Source organism: Argiope bruennichi, chromosome 1 (assembly GCF_947563725.1).
Source record: "Argiope bruennichi chromosome 1, qqArgBrue1.1, whole genome shotgun sequence".
NCBI classification, from domain to species: domain Eukaryota; kingdom Metazoa; phylum Arthropoda; class Arachnida; order Araneae; family Araneidae; genus Argiope; species Argiope bruennichi.
The window spans coordinates 29,640,348-29,667,422 of NC_079151.1; the positions used below are offsets into that span (position 1 = coordinate 29,640,348).

The window sequence follows — 27,075 nt, forward strand, 5'->3', positions numbered from 1 at the left end:
TCGTTCCAATTTTTAAGTTGTAATTTTTAATTAAGGTTACCTATGTACTGTAATTAAGGTTACTTATGTACCTATTCACTGTGGTGTATGTTAGTAAATATATAGCTAATTATTTTTTGCCTTGTTTAATTTTATCGCAGATTTGATTATTGCAAACTAATATTCTAAATAAAAATTAAAAATTTAAGAAATTACTATGCTGTTAAGGATTTGTAATTAAATGATTTTTAAGTTTAGTATCGCATAGTTTGGCGACCAAATTTTGGAATATTAAGTCACGTGGCTGGAACCACGAGAGATTTCGAAGCCAAATTGGCGATTCGTCATAAAAATTGAGTCCGTGATGCTTTTTCCGTTATGTGTAGTAACCCTTAGGCCATGTGATAGTTTGTTGTTATAAGAAGTTCGGAGTCCTGTCTAAATGGACGCTGGAATTTCATTACGCTAGTCAATGTCGGCGAAAATATAACATGGAAATTGTTATAAAACTTGATCGCCTCAAGCTGCCAAGTAAGTAAATCATTAAAATTATTTACCATTTGATGTTAAGTGAATCATAAACTGTTAAAAATTTATCTCATATCTGTTGATTTACAAACAGTGTATCGTTTGGTATCGAAAGGAATAAAGTAAGGAATATTTCTTAGTTACTGTCTTTTCTTGTTTTACTAAATGTTTTTCTTTAAATAAAATATGGAACTTTATAAGACGGTGATTATTATTTTGCGTTCTGATTTAATTCAGAAGCATCCATGGAACTAAAAGTTTTCACATAGTCCGTAAGTTATGCAATTGTTTGAAGATCTTTGAAAGCAGTGTACATTCCGAGATACAGTAAAATTTTCTTTCCGTGTTAGATTTTAATATCAACGCTAGTTCAGTACTCTTAAAGAGAATATCTTATCTGCTTATTTTTTTTAAATGTTAGATTATGTCGCAAGAAGTTTAAATAAATGTTAGTTAATACACATTCATATAGTTAGATGTAGGATCAAATACAAAAGAAAAGAAAACAATTACACCAGACTGAAATTCCTTTTTTTCTTTTACTGTTAATATCAAACGAATATAAATTGTTTATTTTGAAGGTTTGAAAATCTTTATAAAATGTATATTATTAGGTATTTAGTAAATTATATATAGGCATTTCCTTATTTTAATTATTTAAGTAATTTATTTAACTAGTAAATAAGAATTACTTACGAGTATATTATGCATTCATCAAGTGAATATTTGCATATAAAATCCTGGTGAAAGTTTACATTTAAAAAAAGGCATAACAGGAACATAATTATTGCAACTTATTAATTTCAAAGGATAGACAATAAAAGCATTTCTCTTATTAATAATAAATTCACTAATGCATTATCTTCAAAATTTGTATTTTACTCTGATATATTATTTTTTCTTAGTAATATTTTAATTTCAATGCATTTTTTTGTAAATGTTTCTTTAATAGTTTAAACTTTTTTTTAGTAATGTTGATATTATTGGAAAGGAATCTGTTTAATTACTATAAAGACAAGCTTTGATTATATAATTTTAATGGAATTAATATTATAATTTTAAGGGGAATCGGTATCATAAATTCGTTTAGAGTAAGAACTTGTGTATGAAATGTAAAATTGAAAGAACATATAAGAATTGGTTAACTGATGCTATTTGATATTGAATAGTAAATCATTTTAAATAAGATAGTGAATAAAAACTTGTAGTTTTCTTGATGCTTTTATTTGATTATTATTATTATTATTTTTAAAATGTAACAGGATTTTTTTATACTGTTGTGTAGTATTTTTTTCTGTTTAAAAAGATGAATCAAAATTTTTATTTGCTCTTTGTATAGAAGTAAATATGTCTACTATTTTTTTTTTTTTTTTAATTTTCTTGTTTAATTATCTGATTTTATTAATTTCTTAATTTATTGCGTAATGATTTAACTGTATCTTGTCCCTTGCATCTATTTAATTATATTATTTAAGCCAATAATTAGCCACTGATTTTTATTTAATTATTCAAATATGAATGAATTAAATGCTGAAGAATTATAGTTTTTAAAATAAGTATGTTAGTAACAGTAAAGTTGTTCTAAATTAAAATACACATTATTTCCAATCTAAGAAAATTTAGTTATAATATAAAACAATGTCAATATTTTTCTTCTTATTCAGAGGGAGGGGAAAACTTGAATTATCCTTCTGTTTACAGTTATGGCCCTGCTGTTTTTAGTGACAGTCAAATTTTTGCTTCATTAATGAATAAAACTGAAATTTTCATAATTGATGACTTTATATATGAAGAACTTGAGTGTAAGAATTAAAAAAAAAAAAAATTATTTTCCTTGTTGTCAAGCTTGTATTCTGGCGATAATTATTTACTTATTTTAATAGCCTAAATAATGGGAAAAGAAAGAAAAGAATGCAGTTTTTAAACTGTTGCCATTTATTACATAAATTTATTTCTTACCAGATAATGTGATCAACATTTAAATACTAGGCAATGCAAATTTATATTCATAAAATTTTCTTTGTGAGAAATAAGGTATGTCAAAATAGTTGGTAAGATTATTGAAGGGAATAAATATTGGAGAAAAAAATAAATAAAAGCTCCATATAACTGCATCATCATTTCAGATTCCAAAAAGCTTGAAAAAGGCAAAATACTGAATGTTTCAAAATAAAAAAATCATATTGTTCTGTGTGATTTTTGAAAAGTTTATGCGAGGTATTCTTATTAGTTTTAAATTAATTCTTAGCACTGTAAATTATTCTAACAGATACAAATGTTGGTTCATGATTTATAAATTGCAAGAAAATGTGCAGTTATATTGTCATGTTAATACTTTGGTAATTTAGCATCATATTGAAAAAAATACTCAACCAAAAATACTAAACTTTAATTTAGAATGCTCCAAAAATTCTATTTCATATTGAAACTGGCATTAAGAAAATATTGTTCATTATATGAAAAAGTAAGTTTATAAAATATAAATAAAATTCAGAAACAATAATTTTCAATAAAAAGAGGTAAAATATAGATAATAAATAAATAACAAATAAATAAATAACATGCTTTGTTATCATGCTTATTATTTTTCACAAGTAGATCTATCCACATTGACCACATTATTGTGACCCTATTTAGTATATTGGAAAAATTGTAAAAATGAGTTAATCTACAAATAACCAAGTTAAATTAATATAAGTATCTCCTCCCTCTTTAGTGTGACGTATGTTGATAAATAAAATAACTTTCGTAAAGAATTGGATTTAAATCTGGAACAAAACTTAAAATCAGGACTTCCCCATTGAATTCAAGATTACTTAAAGCTTTGCCATAAATAAGGAATCGTAGAATTTCTTTTTAAAATACAGATAGATAACTTTTATCATTATTGTGAAATGAGCCTATGTTCAGTTGGTGATATTGATTTGGTTCATCAAGATAAAAAAAAGATAGATCTTGTTTTTTTCACATTCATATTCTATTTTTTATTAATTGCTGTTATAATTAAAATATAGATCTTGAAGATTTTTTTTCACATTCATATTCTATTTTTTATTAATTGCTGTTATAATTAAAATATAATCCAAATAAACATTGGCTTAAAGCTTAAAATAAAACATAACTGTTAATTTTTCAGGCTAGCGATGCATACAATATTCTTTATTACACTGAAGATTTCACAATCTTTTGATGATGTTGGAAGATATTTCTTTCGATGTCTTTCATTTTAGCAGTTAATATCATACATTACTAGTGCAATTTCTTTCTTTCTTTGATACTAATTTTTTTAAAAAATTCCGTTGGAATTTTTAAATATTGGAAATGAAAATTTTGTATTTTTAAAGAATACTGCTTTCATTTCCCTCCCATCTTAGTACTTATGAACAGTTTTAAATTTCATGTATCATGCAAAACATGTTTTGAAGAAACAGGTGTTAAGTTCTTTAACAATTTTTATCCTTCATAATATTAAAGAAATAATTCAGTTTTTTTTTTTTTTTTTTTTTTTTTTATATATCTAACAAAGATTTCTTTACAAAAGCCATGATGAGCATGGTGTAGCATTTCAAATAAAAAGACAGAAAGTAAGAAAAAGAGGACAGAGAGAAAGTATTTTGGAACTTCTGTAATTTTTTAAAAGATTGACAACACATTTTTTTTTTTTTTTTTTTTTGTAAAACAGCTTGCACAATTTATTTGCAAGTTACAGTGAAGTTGGGGTTCAAGTAATTAGAAAACTATTTTTAGAACATAGATTAATTAGAAGTATAACACTTATGTTTTATTCTGATACATATGTGAGATTGATAAATTTAAATATTGGTTAAAGTAAATAAAAATTAATTCAAATCTACTTTTATATGTACAATAATTGTAAGTATCCACTTAATCAAATATTAGTACTAATTAAATTTCAGTGGAAAATTAAGTTAAAAACATTATTTAGTGACTTAGTTTTGTAAATTTATAATTTCATTTGTAAGGGGTAGTCATATATGAAACAAAAACTGTTCCATAAGAAGTTAATATGCCTTTCAAATTTTTAGTTATAAATTAACTATGAATGAAACATTCTTTCTTCTTATTAAAATAAAATAAGTATAATTTAAACAGATTTTGAAAATAATTTTATTAGTCTGATAAATAGGTGATTTTTCACTCCATATATTTTTTACTTTTAATTTGTAATTCATTATTGGAATTGTAATGTTATTTATAAATGAAACTTTTTCAAAATCCACTACCAAGTGGTGTCTTTTAAATGAAACCAGTACTTGATGTGATTAAACGATTAAGTGATAATTGATATCTGAAAATAAGGTGCATTACCGCCAAAGAACATAAATGTCAAAAATTCCAAACTTTACAATGGCAGGCAGGCATTACGAAAATTGCAACTGTACAAACACAAAAAAGTTTGCAACTGTACAAACACAAAAAAGTTAAGTTAAATAACGTTTATAAACATTCTATTCTATTATTTAACTTGTTTAATATACTGCAACAGAATTGTGACCGATTTCAATTTCATAAACACTATATTGATGTTTCTTCAATAAATGTAATTGTATAGTTTTCTAGATGCTTAATTTATCGATAGTTTTGGCATAAAATTGTAATCCATAATGCATTAAACAAATTTAAAAATAAGTTGAAAAATAACGATGAATATAAATATTCTTGCTATGGTAACATGGACACTTCACGAATGGAATATATTATTCCAAATAATATCAATGATGATTTTATTTTTGTTTTCTTGTTGCAAATTGCCTTTAAATATGGGAATTTTGCCCAATGAAATCCAGACAATCATTATTATTGCACAGTGGATTGTTTGGAAATAGCTTCTATCTTCATCTATTTTGAAATTGTTTGTGATCGTTTAAAAGATGAATAAATTCATCAATCTCTATAGTAGTTCTGGTGTGATGCCATCAGTTACTTATTAACCCATAAATAACTTTATGCCGAATTTTTGCTATTGCTTTAGTGAACGATCAGCACTTTTTGGATGGTAAAAATTGTCGCTCCGAACGGAAATGTCAATTTCAATTTATGACGTTGCTGAATCTTGACGTGCACGAACGATATTCAGTAAATTTTACTATTTTTAGTTATCTGTTTTTGTGCTTCCTGCATATTTGTATTATTTTAGTGCAATGTTTATTTTTCTTACAATTTTATGTTATCCGGAATAAAGTAATGATATTTTTGAAATTAAGTCCGAAATGTTCTAAAATTCAGGAGCACAACCGAGACGATGACTGAAGTTGTATGCGCTAGGTGGTGGTGGTGGGGAGACCTCTAGCATAATGAAATAATTTATTTTAAACAAAAAAAAAAAAGTGAGCGCAGTTTAAAGAAAGGGAATAATGTATTTGTTATATTTGTATTTGAATGAAAATAATAATGAAATTATTCTTCCTTCAAACAGATTTATTTACTTTAAACAACTGTTTTTGAACTTTTTTTTAAAAAAAATTAGAACCATATAAATCAGTAATCAATTCGAACTATATGCAGTTAGAACTCAATTAATCGTGTATGAGCTGTAGCGGATTTCGGCATATTTCGACCCAATGAAGTGAACATTACGAGGCTCCTCATTTAATTAACTGTCCTTTTTAGTTTCACATTTCAGTGCACTTTTAACTTACTAAATATATTAATGAGTTATATTGTGTTTTTTTTTTTTATTTTAGAGAAAATACGCATTCTTTTTATTAATATTATGACAGATAACTGTGTGCCATCGATGTTTATACACAGCATTTAAGTATTTCTTTTTATATATAAACAGATGCTTATTGCTTATAAATTCTATTGTAAGTGAGTAAACATATTGAAACAGATAAAAAGCAGGCACATTATACTTGACATAGTGCTATTATCTTAATATTTTATAATTAATCAAATTTGCGATTTTTTCAAATTTATTTATTTTGCAATTTAAACTAAAACATATTTTTATTCGTTTTATCTAGCGACCTTATATTGAGTTGCACTTGCCTACTCAGAAATCCATCACTGAATATGTAGCGAAACATTTCATATCTTGTTCTGCCATATTTATAATATATTGGAGAGATTAAAAGCCGGATTTCTCTGCTATGTATAATCATTTAATATGCATAGGAACCGCCAAAAGAGATATTATTTTATTTTGCTGTTATTTAAAATTATTTCATCTTACCATTTTGTTATGAAATTTGCTTACACATTTTTTTTATTTTATTTTGTGCTGTTTACTTATAAGTAGAAATCAGGATAATTCATTCCAATTTCAAACAGTCAAAATTCGGAATTATGTCGGCTAATTCCTTATGTGTAGTTACCTTCATCTTTATCTTGATTTTTTATCTTTGTTTATAATAAAGATGCAAGTGTGTTTCTATGTTGGCGCTCTACAGGTTAGATAGACTGTTTGACCTTGAATTGCCAAATTTAGCAGATTTATACTTTGAACGTTGGATATGTGCAGTGCACCTTGGAGCAATTTTTGAAAATTAAGCGAAAGCGTGTGATGTCAAAATATTACAACACAATAATCATTTTACATCATTTTAAAATTCACAAAATTATATAATTTTTTTAATGTTTAGTCAGTTTTTAAAAAAATATTTTAAGCATAGTTTCCAACTAGAGTATAAAGATAGTATGGATTCTGAACGAATGTTAAACTTATTACAAACAATAATAGAAAACTTTGCCGATTTGCATAAGGTTGAGTAGAGTACCCGAACTTTGAAGTTCTTCACCACCGGACATTGTAGTGTTAAAAGGAAAAGTATTAAACAGATGCAGTCGCACTAAAGTGCTGAGTGCTGAAAAATTTAGGTGAAAATATAGTTTTAAAAAAAAGCATTATTTTGGAAGAATAACATTTATTATTATTACTGATAAAAGTTACTATTAAAATTGCTGATATTTTTTCATTTTATTTTATAATTACTATCGAAAATATGAAAAACAATGAAACATATACAAAATAGGGAAATTAAACTTATTTTCTTTATACAAATCATTATTGGCAAAGCAAATTTCAGGAATGCAAGCAATATTATATATAATCACTTCCTAAAACAAATATGTTAATTTAATTTATATTGAAAATACTATGAAAAGGAAGAAAAATGCTTAATTTTGTAGTGCTTTAGGTTATAAATTACGATAACATTATTAAAAAGGCTAGTAATGGGGAGTATATTCATTTTTTACGAATTTCGGAAGAGCCGATAGAAAATAAAAGTATAATAAAAGTGAATGGAACAGCCTAAGATTTCTAAAATAGTATGGATTATAAATCTATCAAAAATTAAGCTTAAAAATACTTCGCTGGAGAAGTTAAGACTAAATTACATAAATATTGTAAGTTTTAGCAAACTTTCATCCCATCGAACCAGTTGGTCGACAGAGGCGGTTATTAGTGAATAAAGCGATTCGATCTTCATTTAAATCAGATTGCTTTTAGACTCGGATGCGCATCTCGGTAGGTTACTTGAGGAAGATTGCTGGACAAAACCCAGTGAATGAATAATATGAGAAGTAAAATAAAGAAAGAAAGAGAGAAATCAATTAAATAAATAAAGAATGAAAGAAATCAAATAAGTAAATAAAGAAATCAAATAACTAAACAACGAAATCAAATAAGTAAATAAAGAAATCAAATAAATATTTAAATAATATATTAAAATTTTTTTCGTTAAAATGTATTTAGAAATAAAGGATCATAATTGATATGATTTGTTATTACTTTTACTGTTTTTCTTTCCGAGTGATTTACTCATATTAAAGTGACTGTATTTTAGGTAAGGTTTGGAAACGGAGAAGTTTTAAGTTTAAAAGAAGCTAATTAATAAAGATTGAAGAAGAACGAAGCTAACTTAAAAAAAAATAATTCGACTAAATCTTATATTTTGATAAGTACAAAACGGAGTCACCCGGGACAGACAGCCGGAAATTCGGAACAATCCCGGCAGAACCGGATGATTGGTGGTCAGTTTTGTCTTGAAGCGAGATGTAATGAGCATTCTTTTTTCAACGAGTTCAAACTTTTTGAAGGTAGAATTCATTTCAGTCGATTGACGTTGGAAGGGAAGAGAAAGAAAGATGCTATTGGGTGCGCCTTGGTATTGACGTTTCTACATTGTAACAATTTTCAATCTTGCTTTATGTTCATTCTTTATTCTCGGGCTGCCTTGATGCGGGTAAAAATGTCAACGACTTTGTCCATTCAGCTTAAATTAAAATATATATCGATCACCGATATTTATTTGTTAATTTAATTATGTTTCAATTAATTATTAAATTTAAATTGAATTAATAAATGATTTAAAGACATTAATTCTCAATTGCTAACCACAACTTAATTTTCCCTAGTGACAATTGAAGCGATTTATGTGTAGTATCACTTTGTGGCTATGTGAATCATTTGAATTGCACAAATTTCTTATTATTTAAAAAAATATTACTTATTAAAATACAGGAATATTTCCAGATTGTTTTACATTGAAAATCAAGGTATGCTACCTGAGAATTAAAAGGTATTCATTTTCGAATTTCTAACAGTAAAGAGAAGTTTGTCTGGGTCGGTAACAACTTTTTTTCCTTCAAATTCTGTATCTTGACTAAACTGTAAAAGATAATGCATGTCTATTGCCACTATATAGAGTTTTCTGTAGAGTTTGTTTGATCTAGAATTATCAAATTTTACACAGATATATTTGGAAGAACAGGAATGTGTGTTTTCATTAAGAAATTCAGTTAAAATGTTACTCGGTCACTACTGCTGGCGAATTGACTCGTCGCCAGTAGGTGACTAATTAATATTAAGAGAACAAAAGTCCAGAGAAAAAAAACCCCTCTATTATTCTTATAAGTGAAACTTTTATTCTTGTTAACGATGTACTTACGTCCTCGAATTTAAACAATTTGGTTAATTCGTTACTAACTATAACAGTGGTGTAAGAAAACTTGCATTATTCATCCGAGTGGAAACTATATAATTTAAAGAAAATTCTCCTCTTCGTGGTTTCAAAACGAATTTCGAGTAATATGATAAGGAAGATGTCATCTGTCTTGTACTTCTTCAAAAATGTCAGTTTAAACTATTATCTTAAGCTTCATTTATTGCATTTATGAAAAAACATTAAAATAATACTTTACCTAATTATATCTAATCTATACAAGTTCTGTGACGGTAAATTTGCGCTGTATAAGTAAATCTATTGTGTGATACAAATATGTATATAATCTTACTGTGCATTGCAAATGTTTTCCAGCATTTAGTTATTATAAAAATTATCTTGATATCACGAGTACTGCAATTTCATTTTTGAACATCTGTTTTTTGTAATAAATTTGAATTTTAAAAAAGTAGAACTTAGTTTGTAACAGGTATTTATGAATTATTGGCTTGCATCACGTGGGTTTTGTTATAAAAAGTTTTTTTTTGTTGTTGATAATATTATGAGTGAGGTAGGATTTGAGAATTTATAGAACTACGGTTTATAATCTGAACACCCTTCCACCGCATTAGGCCGGAGAGTTAAAAAAAAAAAAAAAAAAAAAAAAAAAAACCCTGACCATATGCAATTAAAAATTTAACAACCCTGACATTTCTACAAGGTTGATTGATTTTTAAGGAACTCCATAGCTTATTTATACGTTTTCTCATACCCTTTCATTGTAGATTCTGTTCTTGATATCTACAGGATGTGAGAGAAAATTTCTGCTTCTTTTTACAGTCATCTTCCGTTGTTAACTTCAAAATGGCCCAATTTATTTTCTTCGGAAATTGAATTTTGTTGAAAGACGAGTTCCTGACGAATAGGATACAAGAACACCATTAGCGAAATATTTTTCTATTTCATGTATCTTGGCAATCACAGAGAAGTACATTGATATCGGAAGGCAAGGGGAAAAAACATGCCAATTGCGCCATTTTAGCAACAACACTCTTACTATGGATTAAAAAAAAAAGTTAGGTTAACTAAGGTCTTGATACTCCTTTTGTTGAGAGGGTTTATTGCTTGCTGAAGTCGGTGAAACTCGAGCTCTAACTACCCTCCACCCATCCGTTATGTTTCTCATAATGCTCATAGTTCCTGGCTATAATGATTGGCTGAAGGTTGATAAGTATTTGAACCTTTAATTGTTCTTCATATTCTGTGTAATCAAAATTGCGCGTGAAAACCATCTGCAAAATCTATTTACAACAGTAGGAATAGATTGAAAACGTATTTTGATAAATGAATAAGTATTTGGAACTGGATTTTAATTTCTCTAACACTAGTCATGATATTTTCATAATAATAATAATAGTAAAAAACTTTTTAAAATTTGTTTGTATATTGAATTGTATATTTAAAAATACCAATCTTTCTTGGAAACTCTTTTTGCTTCTTTTTTTTCTGCTATCATAGACCACATTGAAAAGGAATAGCCTCATTAATATAATCTATTGCGTTTCCTTTTACAATTTCACATTGTGAAGACTTGATATATTCACGTTGGTTGCTTAGTGGTGTAAAGTTGCAAGTTTGGAAGATCATTAATTCCAGACCAATTTCATCATAGATTGAAGTGTTAGTGGACTGTTAGTTCATCTTAAATTTGCCGTCGTGGATCATAATATATATATATATATATATATATATATATATATATATATATATATATATATATATATATATATATATATATATATATATATATATATATCCTCTCTTTGATTATGATATGAAAAATTTGGAAAGTGATGTTTTTACTCAAGTTTTATCTCATCATTTGATTTTTATTTGAATGTGTGGCAGACGCTCTTAACAGAATTTGCGCAAGGTAAATGAATAATACATATAACTCGTTCCAGTAAAGTAAATAATGAATGAAAATTCCTTTTACGGGGAGGTTTACTATTTTTCACATGGAAAACATTGTTAATTCCTATCTCAGATCCAGAAATTTTAATGTGTCTTGAAGTTATAATGTGCCATTTTGTCGTAAATTTGTACTGTATTATAAGTTATACAAAAAATTTATTTAAAAAATGTCAAACAAAGTAAAGTGTATATGCTTATCTTTTTACAAAATCGATGTATCTTGATTTACATAGCATTCGTACTGATATGAAGATATTTTTTTCTTAATAGAAAAAAATTAATGTTTACCATAGTATTCGTTTTTAATGCAGCAATTTAGTACATTGGGTTTGTACATATTGGATTGTATTGGGTTTTGTACGTATAAATACAAATATTGTACAAGCATATAGAAATTTAACTTTTGCACTTTTTTTCTTTTTTTTCATGCATTTTTTAATTTTTTTTTTATCATTTAACATTAAAAAAGAAACTCAGTTTTTCGTTTGAGATAAATATTGTGAGAATTATTACGAATATATTAATAAACAAATAATTTTCTATTTCTATGTTTTCACCAATATTTGAGTCGACTCACAAATTTTGAAAAATTGCCTTGATGACGAAATTTGAACCTGATTATTTTTTTTTATATTTCTATTATGTTGATTAAATATTGGACGAAAATATAAACAGATAAAATAAAATTATGATCTGTACTAAATATTAATAAAAACTGCTTAGTTGAAACTTTTCTTTTTGAAATGCAGAGAAAAGATTGTGTTAAGCAGTTGTTGAAAAGTAAATGTTAAAAACAAGAAGTAAAATCTTAGACGGTTACTTAAAATTCGTTATTTTCAATAGCTTCTATAATATTTTTCTGGTAATTTTAAAATTATTTTTATATTTCATTAAATCTTATTATAATTAAAAAAAGGAATTAGATGTCAGTAATTATTTAAAATGGGTCGTTTATAAGTGGATGGTACTTGCTTATTTCTACCAAATATTATTTTTAAATGAGAAATTTAATTTTTTTTCGTTATTACAAAAAATGGAGAGGGACATATACATATGTTGTGATAATTGTATGAGCAGCATTAATAGACAAAATCAAACCAAGTATTGTTCAAATTTTATTAGAAGAATTCGTTACATTATGATGAAATATGTCGGATTGATATTTAGTTACTACAAATGTTTAAAACAACATATTTCTGTTGATTTTTTTGAATAATTATTCAAATAGTATAAAAGCCATTTTTAATTACAGCATGATATCATGGTGATATATTTTGTGATAAAAATTGTTAAAAATTCTGTCTTCATAGTTAATACCGTTGTCTATCCTTATTGTCAAAATAAGAAGTAGGGATCACCGGGGGTATTTGTAACTAACACTTAACGCAAGAGATTTTTAAAATTTTTCATCAGATTTTTCTTAAATATGATTTTTATGACAGGTCCTTTTGCATCACAGAGAGTCCAAATAAAATAGGTAGTGAGAGGATGTGAACATGTGCTTCATTTCTGCCGGTGGATGGAATGTGTGTAATATAATAATAAATAAGAAATAATAATAATTGATAAGAAATGATATAAAAGGGGGGGGGGTGATAAGGGAAAATAAAAGGTTTGAAGGGGGAAAAATTCCAAAACAGAAAAAAAAGTGAAGTGTATTATGTGTTAACACACAGATTCTAGAAAAAGAAAAAATTTATATAGCATATTACACTAAAATTCCATCTTGAAGTGACGTTATGGTTGTTTGGGGATAGGCAATGTTCAGATAATAACAGGTCTAAGCTGACACCCCCATTTTAAAATTCTGCGCAGCACCAACGGGAATTCTCACACCAGACCAGCTTAAACAACGGTTTTTGGTGAAAGTGATCTCGAATCTGGGACACTCCAGCCCGGTGCCAAGACATCATTCGAAACAAACCACCCAGAAGTCGAGTACAATTCAGTTCTTAAATTTTTAATAGTATATATAAAATAAATTTCTACAAAAAATGTTCTGTCGGAAGTAGTCTTATCATTTGCTTGCGTTAACTGCAGTTCTCATGCAGAATGACTTTTTGTGTTGATTTTTTTTTATTAGAAAATGATTTTAAATATTGTTTTTATTATTACGCGGAGCAAGTTGCAACAGTCGACAAGTTATAAAAAAATATCTATTCCTAAAATAAAAAAATCTTTAGAATGTTTTTTATGCTTATTATGAATGATTAATTAAATTATTAAAGAAGTGTTTATAATTCAAAAATCGCAAATTCATTTTAAAATGTAAGCAATATTCCCAAAATTGTAAGAAATTTTCCTTAAGGCTTCGACCTCTTTAACACGTTTTGTTCATAATTAAATGAATCGTTTTATTGCGTTACGTCACTATTACTTGTGTGTAATTGATCTTTAATTACTGCAAATATATTACAGAAGATTTCCGCGAATTTGTGCTCTTTTTAAGTAAAGCATTATTTTGTAAAGTGGGGTGGAGGAATCATTTCTAGTATCAACATTTATATGACAGTGAATATTTTCCAAAACTGATTTTTTTTTTTTTTAAATCGTAAGAATTTCTACATTCTTATTACCGCCTTTAGATATTACATTATTTCTGGAATATATTTATAAAAAAATACAATATATGAATATTTTAAGAAAATAATTTATCAAAAATTAAAGAAAATATATATTTATAGGGTAGATATCCACATATAAAATTTGTTCAATCAGCGAAATCAACGAAATCAGTTGTGTCAATCAACGAAAGCTGATATGTTTCAATTTTAATGAAGATGTCATTAGGTGTAAATCCCAATTTCCTTTGATTGAATGTGGAAACTAATCACAAATACAATTTAATTAGTTAATAAGTGGTATGATTAACACATTCTATAATACAATCTTCTCATGGCGGTTATATTGTGTAATTTAAGAAAAATAGTTGCTTTACATGATTTTTGTTCTAAGTTTACTTAAACTATTACTATGTTTTTTAAAGTGGCACAAGAAAGCGGGAAAGGAGAGAAAGAAGAATTCGGCTTCCCAGATGACACGTATATAGATTTAGAACAAAATGAATGCTTATTGTCTAGTAATTGGTAAATCGTTTTAAAAAGGAGGTAGTTATTTGCTAGTATAAGTCACGTGAATAAATTGCTTGTTTGCGAACTGAGCGATACAGTTAACTGCTATATTTACGCTTTATATTTCGTGTAGTCATATATGTTAGTTTAAATTTTATTTGATTTTACATTTTAAAAATGCATGTGAATAAAAACATCATTGATGAAATTAAAATCATCTGTGTTAAGTTCCCACCTGCATTCGAATACATTCTGAGGAAATAATAGGCTGCTGCTTCTAGGGTATTTTGTTGTATTCCATTTAAGCACACTAGATATTGTGAAACTTGATCAAATTGATGACCAAGGAACTTATGTTGAAAGGTAAGGTGTGGCATGTTCTGTTGCTCAAAGCTACACAGAGTACCTGGATAAACACCTGGGATTGCCTTTAGGAGCACGATTTGGAAGATTGAACTCCTATTCATGTTTCTTAACTTTGTAATATTAGTCCATTAACCATTGATGGGCATTCTAAACCATTCTTGACACATAATCCAAAGTATATATATTTTTTATTTCGTTCCATTTTCTATGAATTGTTTACGAGCTGATAATATTTCATATAAATATTAATATTCATTTTGTTTCAATCGTAGTGTTTTATCTTAGACCGTTGCTTTGAAATTTTCAAAACAAAGTAATATTTTTCAAGTGACTAGGATGCAACATTCATACATGAATGTATATTCGTGCTCATCTGTTGATAGCAATAGCGTATTTCCAGCTAGCTAGAGGAGGGACGGGACGCTACCAAGTCGATCAAACTTTTTCTAGTTACCAAATAAAGAAATTTACGGGGAAAAGTACAAATTCCTAAAATGATAAAAAAAATAGGAAAAATATTAACACTTGATCAAGATCATTAGATTCCTCATCATTTAGTCGTTAGCATTATTTATATCTAATTTCTGCTCCAATAATATTATATACAAACGTGAAAGCCGAGTTGTTTTAGATTAACGTATAGATTAACATAATTTCGAAAAGTTAATTTATTTACAAACTGTGCGGAAATGTGAAAATATATTGATTATCTTATTAAAAGATCGCGAAAGAAAAAGTCATTATGTGCTCTGCTTAGGGTTCGCAAAATGTCTGAAATCGCCTCTGGTTCGTAATAATCATGTATTACATATCCAGGGTGTGATTGTAAGTATAAGCTAAACAATTTACAACTTGGGGTCCTCCTGTTTCATGTAAGTTTTTGACTGAAATGAATGATTTTTAGAACAATTTTAAATGAACAACGGGAATAGCGATATTAATATATATCGCTGGTATTTTTCTGATATAATGCTTCCTTTAAAAATGGAAAGATAATTTTCACAGCGAAAGGGGAATGTATCGGAAAAAACTATGGGAAAATGGCATGTCACGTAGTGTATTTTTGGATGACATAACCATCGATTTTTTTCATGTGAAAATCAAAAAAGAGAAATTTGAAATCCAAATTTATCGGATTTTTTAGTTATAATTCTTGTGATTTTGCAAATCCGCTCTTAATTATTTATCTTACTGAAATTTAATAACCTATGTATTTATAAATAATTTAAGAACATACCAGTTTTCGGGCCTCTCTGCTGCTTAAAATGTGTGTGTGAGGGGGGGGGGTCCCTAAGAGTTAAATGTAACTTACTAAAGTCAATAACTGAGTGATGTTTAGCATTATTTTATAATGATTGCATTAGTTTCGTAATATTTTTATTGTTAAAGAATAAGATTTTTAATTATTTGTTTATTTAAAACGTTTAATTGTTGTTAATTCATGTATTAAATATTAGAAGAATAATCTTGTTAAAATTTCCAAAGCAGTTTGGATACTAATAAATGACTGATTATTTGTTAAAATGTGATAATACTTCGAATTCATGAAGCCAAGTTTCATTGGTTCATAAGAAGTAAACACTTAATAGTAAGTTTGTGTACAAATAGCATCTGGTAGTTGCAGTAGTAGAAGTAATAAGTAGTGACATATTAGAACGTTAATGGTGAAAGTATTTAATTTTTATTTGATCAAATATTTTATTGCGTTTTTATATCTAAAATTTATAATTTTGTGAATTATTGATGCAACTCAAAACATTTTCGCAAAAAAAAAAAAAAAAAAAAAAATGTTTGAATGTTTTAGTTTTAAATTTTTCGCAGCTCGCTTTTTAGGGATTAATGCTTATATTTATATAACTTTTTGAAACTATATTAACTACATATCTATGTAATAACTATTTATAACTGTAATGTCAGAGCTAGATTAAAAGCACGAATAAATTTTTTAGTTATAAATTATTCTTTAGTTATACAGTTACACTTTTGCTGAAATATTTTTTGTTATACAGTTGCACTTTTGCTGAAATATTTTTTAACTAAGATTATTTATTATTTATTTTTTTTACGAAAGGAGGGAAAAAGTGCGAAATATCCCCCCCCCCAACGAAATCTTGGAAGTTAAAAAAAATATTGATTGGATATGAATGAATGTCTGCATTTCATTGCCTTAATTTTAGCAATTTTATTTTGTCGTATTTTATCAATTTTATTAGACAACTTAAAAAAAAAAATTGTCTAAAAATAAAGCATACCTGAGTGTTGAAATGAATGTTTGTCTAAATTTGCCAAAAATATAGGAAAGAAAGTTGCAGCATCAAAATTACTTTCTATTGTGTATTTTTGTTGTTTTTTTGAAGTTTTATAAATAACCGATAGTAAAAAAATATTTTTCCATTGATTCTGATAAATAAATAATAGTAATTGAAAATCCCAATATTTCGGTATGTAAGCAACTTATTAGATTTCTTAAGCATACTTTTGTTTTTATTGCGAGGGAAATAAAAATTCGAAAGCCGAGACTGAATGACACGGAAACTTTCTAACTCTTTGCTCAATTTTATATAACGACAAAAATCCGGTAGGAAATATCCGTATGTCTAATGCAGTTTTTCTATGCTCTGGGAGTGTCACAACACAAGTCCTACGTAAACTTAACATGTTATCAGCTCATTTATCTCGACTTATTGGAAAACTGTTGACAGTCCCCCCCCCCCTTTCTTAAACCGATCGCGAGAGCACATCCGCGGTAGGTTTATTTGGTCTTGTTTGTTCGATAGTGGATTGAACGATAACAGACTGGTGGTTTATTTATTAAATATCTGAAATTTTCGCTGCCGAATATCTGATCGGTTAGTTTTTGAGCATGTTAAAGTAATAAATGTAGGTATAAATATTTTATCATTTAAAATGATCAATGGTTTTTCTCGGATCTTTCCTAATGACTTCCGTTGAATAAAGGATACTAATTAGTTATATACGAGTTAAAGCAAGATTTTTTTTTTTTTTTTACGTTCTTGTCTCGTTTATCATATAAAAAAGAAATTGAACGAGATTCCCCCTCCGTTTTTTGCATTATCTTTCTAAACATAAAAAAACTTAAGTTTTTATGGAAGAGTTTGTCTAAAAATGGCAATGAGTTTCTGTTCCAGAGGAAAAACCGTGTGGTTCTTAAATTTATTTTTTATAGAATATTTTTCGGTAAGAATTTTCAACTACTCTGGTGCATTGCACTTGTTATTTTTAAGTTGTAAAAATGCAGCATGCGTTGAACATTATCAAGTACCAATGCATCAATTTAAATCGCAATTTTTCCATTTTCCCCCACCTGTTGTGCTTTCATTACTATCTCACTGTTATAAGCAGTCATTATTAGAGCTCAGTGATAATAAATAAATGAGCTGTTTTTGAATACCAATGTCTTTGTTCAGTACTTAGAACATTTTCGGTCGTCAACTCTTGATGGTAACATTTCGGCTAAGAAACCGGGGACTTCCGAGTTCAAAACCCCATTCTGTGGAAGACCTGCAGTGTAAATGGTTCTGGTGCACCCTGAATTCGTCGAGGTTAATTGAATTTTATTTTCCCTTGGATAGAGAAAATGCCAGTTTAGGTGTCGTCCTCGTTATCTGACTGTGGTTTAGAATGACGAGACCCTTCCAAAATATATCTGGTATTGCTTCGAAACGGAGTACCGATATGAATAAAAACTTTTTTACACGCAATCAAATGTTGGATGTTTTTTTAATTCATACATTTCCTTCCCCCTCAACCCCCCTCTTAAAATATAATTTTAAGTTTTTTCAATTTATTTATTTGTTTTGCCTAATTACTAATTAAATCAATAACGTTTTAGAATAGAACTTCATTTTTTTTTCATTACTTTATCCATAACCTAGATTATCTAATCTGCCTGGGATTATTTTTTAATTATATAAAATGTCATTCCATTTAAGTGTAAATTTTGTCATGTACTTCAAACAGATGTATAATTTCTGTGTTATTAGAATAGAGAAACAGAAAAGTATTATAAATACTGATCTTCTTAATCGGTTATTAAGTAATTTTTGATTTAGTGCTCTTGTAAAATGAAATATTTAAAACAGGAATGCCCAAACATTATTCAGTTATTGACATTAATATACACTATTATCGTCATTCAAGTTCCGTTGAAGTTGAAAATATTTTCGTGGGCCAGGTAATTGTAGTAATCTATTTACATAGCATTTGATTTGAATGATTATCCGTAAACGAAATAAAACTCATCATTAGAATCATAATCTATTTGACGTATTGTTTGACGATATTAAATTCAGATTTATAAAATAACAGATTTGCTATTCTGTATGCTTTCGATGCTTATTTTTGATTTAATAAGATCTGTATAACCTTGTTATATAAATAGCTGAGATTTTAAGTCTTTTGTTGTAAACATAACCCTTGGATCATGTTGACTTCAACCGTGAACTCTAAGGTCGGTTTAAACACTGTTACTGTGTCAGTTTTCGTTCGACAAGTCACACGATTACTTCCTTTTGCAAATGGATAAAATTTCAACAACGACTTCATTTGTATGCTCCTTACTCCGTACAGGGAGATCAGTTTCTAATTGATTTATTAGTCCGTATCTTGTTACAAATAAACATATCTTATTCTATCCGTCTTTTCTCAAAGGTTATGAGCCTTCGAACCATTCTATAAAGAAAGACCACTGTCTCTATTGGGGATTTCAGTATGAATAAATAAGTTGATGTGAACTGGTCTGATGAATTTAGCCCTTAACCTTGAAAAGTTTGAGTAGAGATATGAGCACTGAAGCATTTAAGGTTATTTTTTCTTGTTTACATCTTGCTTTTTTCTTAATTTGAATTTTTCTTATTTTTATATGCTCTTATAGCTTGTTTAATTTTTGAATCACAAACTTAATTTGCTGTTATAAATAATGAAGTTACGTTGTCCTATAGGTGGGTATTAACCTATTTATTTGCTAGACCTCTCAAATTAAATGGGAATACGACTAGTTTTTGAAACTTTTTACCGGCCGTAATTGACTTGTTAATAAAATAAAATTACTGAAATGATTAAAGTTAAATCATTAATAAAGGGAATCTTTGGATTTCTCTTACTCGGTTTTTATTATGAATAGGCAAAAGCATTCTAGTTTTAAATGATAAAATAACCAGGTTTATAGTAGCCTGTATGGCCAATGCAAATCTTGGGTTGAGATTTACTATCGGCTTGACTGCCTCTATCGATATCTGGAGTGCCCTGTATTGGAATGAGAGAAAAATTTTGTTATTTAACTTATTGTGTAAGAGTAATGCATGAAAACAGTCTAACAATTTAAAAGTATTTAATAGACATCCAATTATATAATACATTACACTTACAGTTACGCAACAACAATTCTACATTTAGCCAAAACTTAAATTTACACCTTAACATAATTAATTTTCGAAGTCGGTAGGTTTATATGCTCTCAGTCTTGCAGTTAGCACCGTACTGCCGTACTTTGGATTGGCGAGGAGGTTGGCGCACTGGCATTATTGGAGAGTGTTACAGTTCGAGGGGGTTGGTGCATTGGCATTATTAGAGAGTTACAATTGTATTAAACCTTTCGCACTTATTGAATGCTACCATTTTACTCAAATTTCATTAAGTCATCTTTGAATTCATGAAGTTAACATTTTTTACTATAATGAGAATAATAATCATTTTTAAAGTTATGCTTGAAATTCATTTTATCTATATTAACTGTTGGTATATTTCAAACAGCACTTCAAGGTTGTATATGAAGAGACGACCAGTGAATGTGCTTCGGCCTCTTACGAAGTACATGAAACCAATAAAAGCTTTATTCTGTTCCTTTCCTAAGTTTTACAGCAAATTATGTTTTGAATTATGTTACGGTAATGTTAAATTGAGCGAAAAGGTGAATAAATGACATTTGAATTGTTAACCGTTTGAGTACTGAGTAAGGATTTTAGAAGTATACCAAAAACGTCAAATTGATTGCTTTTGTTTGAAAAAAAGAAGTAGTAATCTAATTAGACCATAAATATTGCGTTTTACGAGAAAAACAAACAAACTTTTAAACAGCATTCCTTTGTATTCAAACGGTTAAATACTGTATTTCTTAAAATTGTAACATAAATATCTGAATCGAGATGACTATTTCTGACAATGTTATTTCTGAAACCCAATTAAGAATCGCCGTGATGTGACAAACCAGTTTATCTCCTTTATGTCGTAGTTTCGATATCAAATTAGAAATGAAACTACCAACATAAAAAAAAAAAAAAAAAATTCTGTAAACGGTGCACAAAACATTTTAACTCATTTGAAACTCTATATTATTATGCATCCATTTTTTACTTAAACCATCTGTCATCAGAAAGATTTATCATGTAGTCAGTGGCTGCACACGTTACATAATGGAATCTACTGTGTTACTGCTGTGAAATCTTAGTCTATGAATGATGGATTCTTTTATTGCGAGTACTTATCCCATTTGTGAGAACTCCTCTGTTGGCACCCGAAAGGTAATTTTCTCATTTGGCGACGGATGCGTCATGCCACCCAGTCGAGTGTTTCTGTGGGTTTTGCTCAGAAACCTCGTTGTTGGCTGGTGTCGCCTTTCCCGAACAAACGAGCTCTTTGATCTGGACTTTTCATTGCCGTCCACTGATGAAAAAGCCGCAATTTAGGAAAGCTGTTTTTTATTTTGCTTATTTCTGTCTGGACGATTATTTATGGAATGGTCGGAGCAGTGTTTTATGCGATGAGGACCATTATTTCCTCTCATTTGTAGGCATGTTTTCAAGAAAGTTAAATGTTCCGGAAAGATTCCCCCCTTCCCTCTCCTTTCAGTTCGTGTTGTATTCTGCTGTTCGTGATACTTGAGATATGAATAATTTAACTCAAGTGTTTGGCAATCTAATAGTGAGGCATAGTTTTGAACTGATATCGCTTAAGTTAAAGCAGTGATGACTTTAAAACATTTTTATGAGATATTATACTAAATAGCGGGGGAAAAAAAATCCTATGGTGATCACCACTTCAAGTGAGAGTGAATGGAATTATAGTGGGTCACAAACACATTACTATACAATGGCTCTCCAATTATTGTAATAGATTTGCATACCCTTGTGGGGACCGCTGTATCACTACTCACTATGTAATTTGGCCGGCAAGAATTTAATGTTTCTTTCCAAAATCGCAAGATCTAGTTCTGCTTTTTCTGTTACTTTTTTGTTTTGTTCTTTTTTATATAAAATAAATCTACTCTTGTTCTTGTTAAAATGCCGTATGAAGCTCTGAATATTTAAGTGGAGAAATCAATCTATACCCCCACACCCTCAGATAATCGAATATATGGAAAATTGATGAAAAAAGGTTATTTCTTTCTGAAAGGGTATGTGACGAGATTTCTTCATAATGGTTCTCATTTAAACCCTCATTTGCTCTAATTTAACTCCTCAGTCGCCGTGTCTGTGCGTTTCGCCAACATCGAATTATCGCATCGGTAACTTACTTTTTATTGTCTTTATTCTTGAAGGTAAGGTTTGCAGAGTTTTTCTAACCATTAAAGCATTCTAAGAAATTGGGATTCGAATAATTAACTGTTCCATTGTATTTTCCTTCCTTTTAAATATGGGTAAACAAAAAAATTTTAACCTTTTTTTTTTTTTTTCTGAATTGACACTTTGAAACTCGTGCATTGAATTATAGAATTTTTGTTGCTCTAGGCCTGTATTTACTTTTAAGTAACTATTAATTTAAAAGACAAAATATCACTTGGATGTCCTTTGCACTCTCATATGAATAGAAATAACAGTAAATTTCATAAATAACGAGTGAATCCAATTAACAATTGTAAATAAATTTACATTTCAAGAAATTAGTGATCTCGACTCGGAAGGTTCCGATAAAATTTGTTGCCGTAACTATTTTCTTTGAAATCTATTCATTTGATTCGACCGGCACTGAACGAACGAAACTACTCTTTGTCTTATAGCATTTAACTGCAGCTAATCTTATTGTGATCCCCTTTTCCCTCCTGCAAGAAACGCAAGTTAATCCAAAATTAAATAAAAAAGAAATATTTATCGTAAAGCAGAGAGTTTTAAAAATTTATTTACTCTAAAGGGATTCTTGAATGAGAAGAGTTTAAAAAAGCCTGTATTTTGTGAAATATTCTAGCTAAAGAGAGGGGGGGGGGGAAACATTCTAGTTAGTGCACTCATTATTTTTTACTGTATCCATGGCTGTTTGTTTCATAATATGAAATAAAATGATTGTTATGTTTTTTTCCATGCGCTAGGAAATGTTTGGCTGAAATTTTAATGAAACGTTTTCAAATCTTAATAAGTTTTTCAATAATTTTTGTTTACTGATTTTTTCTGAGTGGCTGGTGCTGACTTTACCGGTGCTTTCGTAATTTCAGGATGAATGCTGGTGACTCATTTGGGTTAAAATCGCTAGATTTTTATATGGTCATGTTTTCTGCATTATTTAAGAACAATCAGAATTGTTATTTGGATTGCTATTAAAAGATCTACTGTGTTGGAAAAATTTAACTTAACATTTTACCTTGTTTATGGTTGCAAGATACTTTGAATGAAAGGTGATTATATTTTTGTGTCGTTGGTAATTTCCTCATCTCCAGAATGGCTGACGTAATTATTTTTCCATAGTTCTTAAGCGGCATGTAAAACTTAATTTGAAGAATAATTGCTCATTTTTACTGATCGAATAGGATATTTTCCCGACCAAAATTAATAACGAGACTTTCCCCATCTAACTAAAATGACGGGAGGGAGGGGAAAAAAACACACCTTTGTTTAATACCGCTGTTATGTCAAAATTTATACAAATTTAATTTTAGAAATAGTAGGCAAGCGGATTTGTTATTTGCTTTAATGAGAGAATCCAGTTGTTTTAAGTATTGATAGCTATTCATCAATTCATTGGAACACTTTTTTTTCATAAAAAAAAGAAGTTAAGATGGACAAATGTAAATGACTTATTACTTTCTCGTACATGTAGCGTGGAGAAAGTATAGTAATCGTCAAAAAATTCGAACTCGAGATTTTGACGAAACCAATTCGAAAAACATATTCTTGGAAAATATCCGTCCGTCTGTGACAAAGGCAGCTAAAAAATGCTTCGATTTAGACGAATGAAATTTGGTATATGATCTTTATACCAAATTTGTAGATTTCTACCAAATTTTGAGCAAAATCCGCGCAGAAAAATTGCCTGGCCACCTGTTTGAATATAATTTTAACAAGGTAGTTATTTACAAAACGGAGAGAGCTATGTAGATAAATTTTGTTACGCAGAATTAACATCTATAGTTGATCTGTACTTTCAGAAGCATAAAAACGCGATATCTCAAAGAAAAAAAAATATATATATTATTTACACGTATAAAATTTGGTACGTCATTTTATGACTGCAATTGAAGTTATGTGTCAAATTTTGGTTTCGATTGAATAGGAATAACGTGTCTAAACCACAATACCGAATTTCGTTTACTATTAACCGCAGCCCAGGTATTAATCGCTTAACGCGTAAACTCGAGTACGATGCGGTTACGAGTTACTGGTAAATTTGTGCAAGCCCAAGTTCAGCTTGGGCGTTTAAAATTTTATGGTTACTCTTCTATGCAGCAACGAATGTAGCTAGGACATATACGTATACGTAAGGTATAGAATCTATAATCAATTATGTTTTCATGAAAAAAAAAAATGCTTTCCAAGAGTTACACGATAAATTCAGTAAAAATGCTAAATTCACCCCAAAGGTTAATATTTCTTAACTATTGTACGCCAGTGCCATGTAAAATGTTCTCTGGGATGGCTGGCACCTTTATTAGAGAGAATGCAAGAAAGTATTGGGGGGGGGGGGTCCTCTCCCGGCGGTTTTTAAAAGTTCATATTAAAAAATGACTATAATTAATATAATGCATGTTTCAGTCATTGAAAGTTTTGAAACTTTTAATATACTATAATATTATCTATGATTATTATTTACTATTTAATATAATATAATTATTATATATTTAATTTTCACTTTTATCTGAATCTTTGTTGCATTAATCTTTGACGTAATTTACTAGTTTGTATTATCCTAAATCGAAAGGTAAGAGCATACTGTATTTCGATAAAAATTATATTTAATTTTGTAAAAGTCCTGGAAAATGGAATGTATGAATCTGAGCTTTTGCTATGAAGAATTATGAGGAAGTAGAAATAGCTGCAATCTCTCCATATCCCCATTCTATGATTTCTCTTCTCTTAAAAGAACAGTGAAAGAACTACATTGATAGTGTTTTGATCTGCTGTCTCAGATTTCTATGAAACAAAGGAACTAAGGCGTCCAGATGGAGCCTGCTGGCGATCCGATTCAAATGCTCTTTTCATAACGATCCTTTTATTACTGCTAAACTTTATTTTACATAACGCTCTTTTTAAAAAATATCAATCAGATTTGTAATTGAAAACGGTTTAAAAGGTTAAAAGTTCGTTGATTAAACTTTAAATTGAATGCAGTCTTTTAAATTCATGAAAACCTATCTCGATAAACAAAAATACTGAGTTGAAACTAGTGTACAATAAAATAAGATTTCCTTTCTGATGAAATTATATAATGTTTTGTGAAAGTCGGTTGTGATTTTTTTTAAAACATTGAAACTGGATTTAAAATTTTTGTAAATGCAGAACAAACGGTGAGGATCATAACCTGAACTTTCTTGTTTATATGGAGTCAAAATAAGTTGTCAAAATTCGGTTTTGAGATTTTGTTGATCTCCACGTTTTAGATCTCCTTGACACTAACAAATCGCTAGAAATAGCTACTATTACGTATTGTTGAATGGCAACAATCAAATGTAAATGAATCATTACTAACGATTCAGACTGCTTCATTAAAAGTTTTTAATAGAAATGTTCTGCATAAGACTCACTCAAAACTATTTATTTAGAGGAAATGCGAAGCGAAAGAAATAATAATAATAATAAAAGACGTCAAACAAAACGCGGAAATCGAATTAACCATTGCCAGATGGGATAATCGCTATGACTTAGGAAATTGACGTGCATATTTACCAAAACTATTATCTTATAAGAATGGTTTTCATATTATCTTAAAATCCAGAAAGTTGCCTTTTTAATGATACCAATATCATTAATGCGAATGTGTTCTTTATTTTTTATGTAATACACAATTTGTAACAATTTTTAATGTTAAGAAATTCAAACTCTTCCAAAAAATTTTTCATTTGCCTTCGCCAATATTAAAATTGAAATTTAAAAAAATACCTTCTTTAGACATTCATTCTAAAATAGAATTTTTTCTTCCATTTATATTTCGGTAAAAATATATTCGGTAAATTCGGTCTATACACTTTTTAATCTGCACGCGTTATTATCTGTTTTGAATCATTCGATTAAATTCACGTTTTTTGATCTTATTAAGTAACAAAGTAAAAATTTAAAAGAAATATGCATGCCACATTCATATTTAACAAGGCAGAAAATCAAAAATCTGAGCAAAATGCTGGTCGCTAAAGGCGGTAATTTTTTAAAAAAATATGTAGTTTGACAGCTAGTAAACGCAGCTACCTAAATGGATAAAATATAATTTCTTAATATAAAATTGTTGATTTCATTCGAATTTCGACTGAATCCGTTTACAATAAATCTATTTTGCTTGCCCGTATGCTCGTGAACGCTATACCTCAAAAACAGAAAGAAATAGCGATGTGAAAATTGACGTGAGGTTTCATAAGAATTAATTGTAGAGTCGGTATCAGAATTTGGACCAGTCCGTTGAAAAAAAAAAAACGTGGTTAAAATTTAAAAAAAGATGGAAAAAGGAAATTTACTATCGCAAATTTCAAGTTATCATGTGAGAACATTATTATTTTTTATTTTTTCTCTTAATTAATTTACATCATTAACCACTTTAAATCGTTTGAAGCAATCACGAGACTTCTCTCTAATGATAATTTTTTAAAACTTTCATTTTCAATTTTTCTAGCTGGCAAACAAAGTTTTGGAGCTCGACCGATTTTGAGATGAAAAAAAAAAAAACCCATCGTTTTTCTAAATATCTACGCATGAGTAATCTGATAGTCTCATGATTGTTTCAAACCGGTTTAAACTCGTTAATGACTTAAATTAATTTAGACAATTCGTAAGAATTCAGAGATAGTATAATTTGGAAATCAAGTTGTAACTTTAGTT

The 27,075-nt window shown here is 28.5% G+C and overlaps 1 protein-coding gene across 1 annotated transcript in view; it reads left to right on the plus strand.

Moving 5' to 3' along the window:
* The first annotated feature begins 399 nt into the window (after nt 1-399).
* LOC129969920 (protein bicaudal C homolog 1-A-like) overlaps nt 400-27,075 on the plus strand; it is a 57,102-nt gene continuing 30,426 nt past the window's right edge. The window contains exon 1 of the mRNA XM_056084423.1: nt 400-510. Coding sequence (XP_055940398.1) covers nt 471-510 — 40 coding nt within the window. The 5' untranslated portion in view covers nt 400-470. The remainder of the gene's footprint in view (nt 511-27,075) is intronic.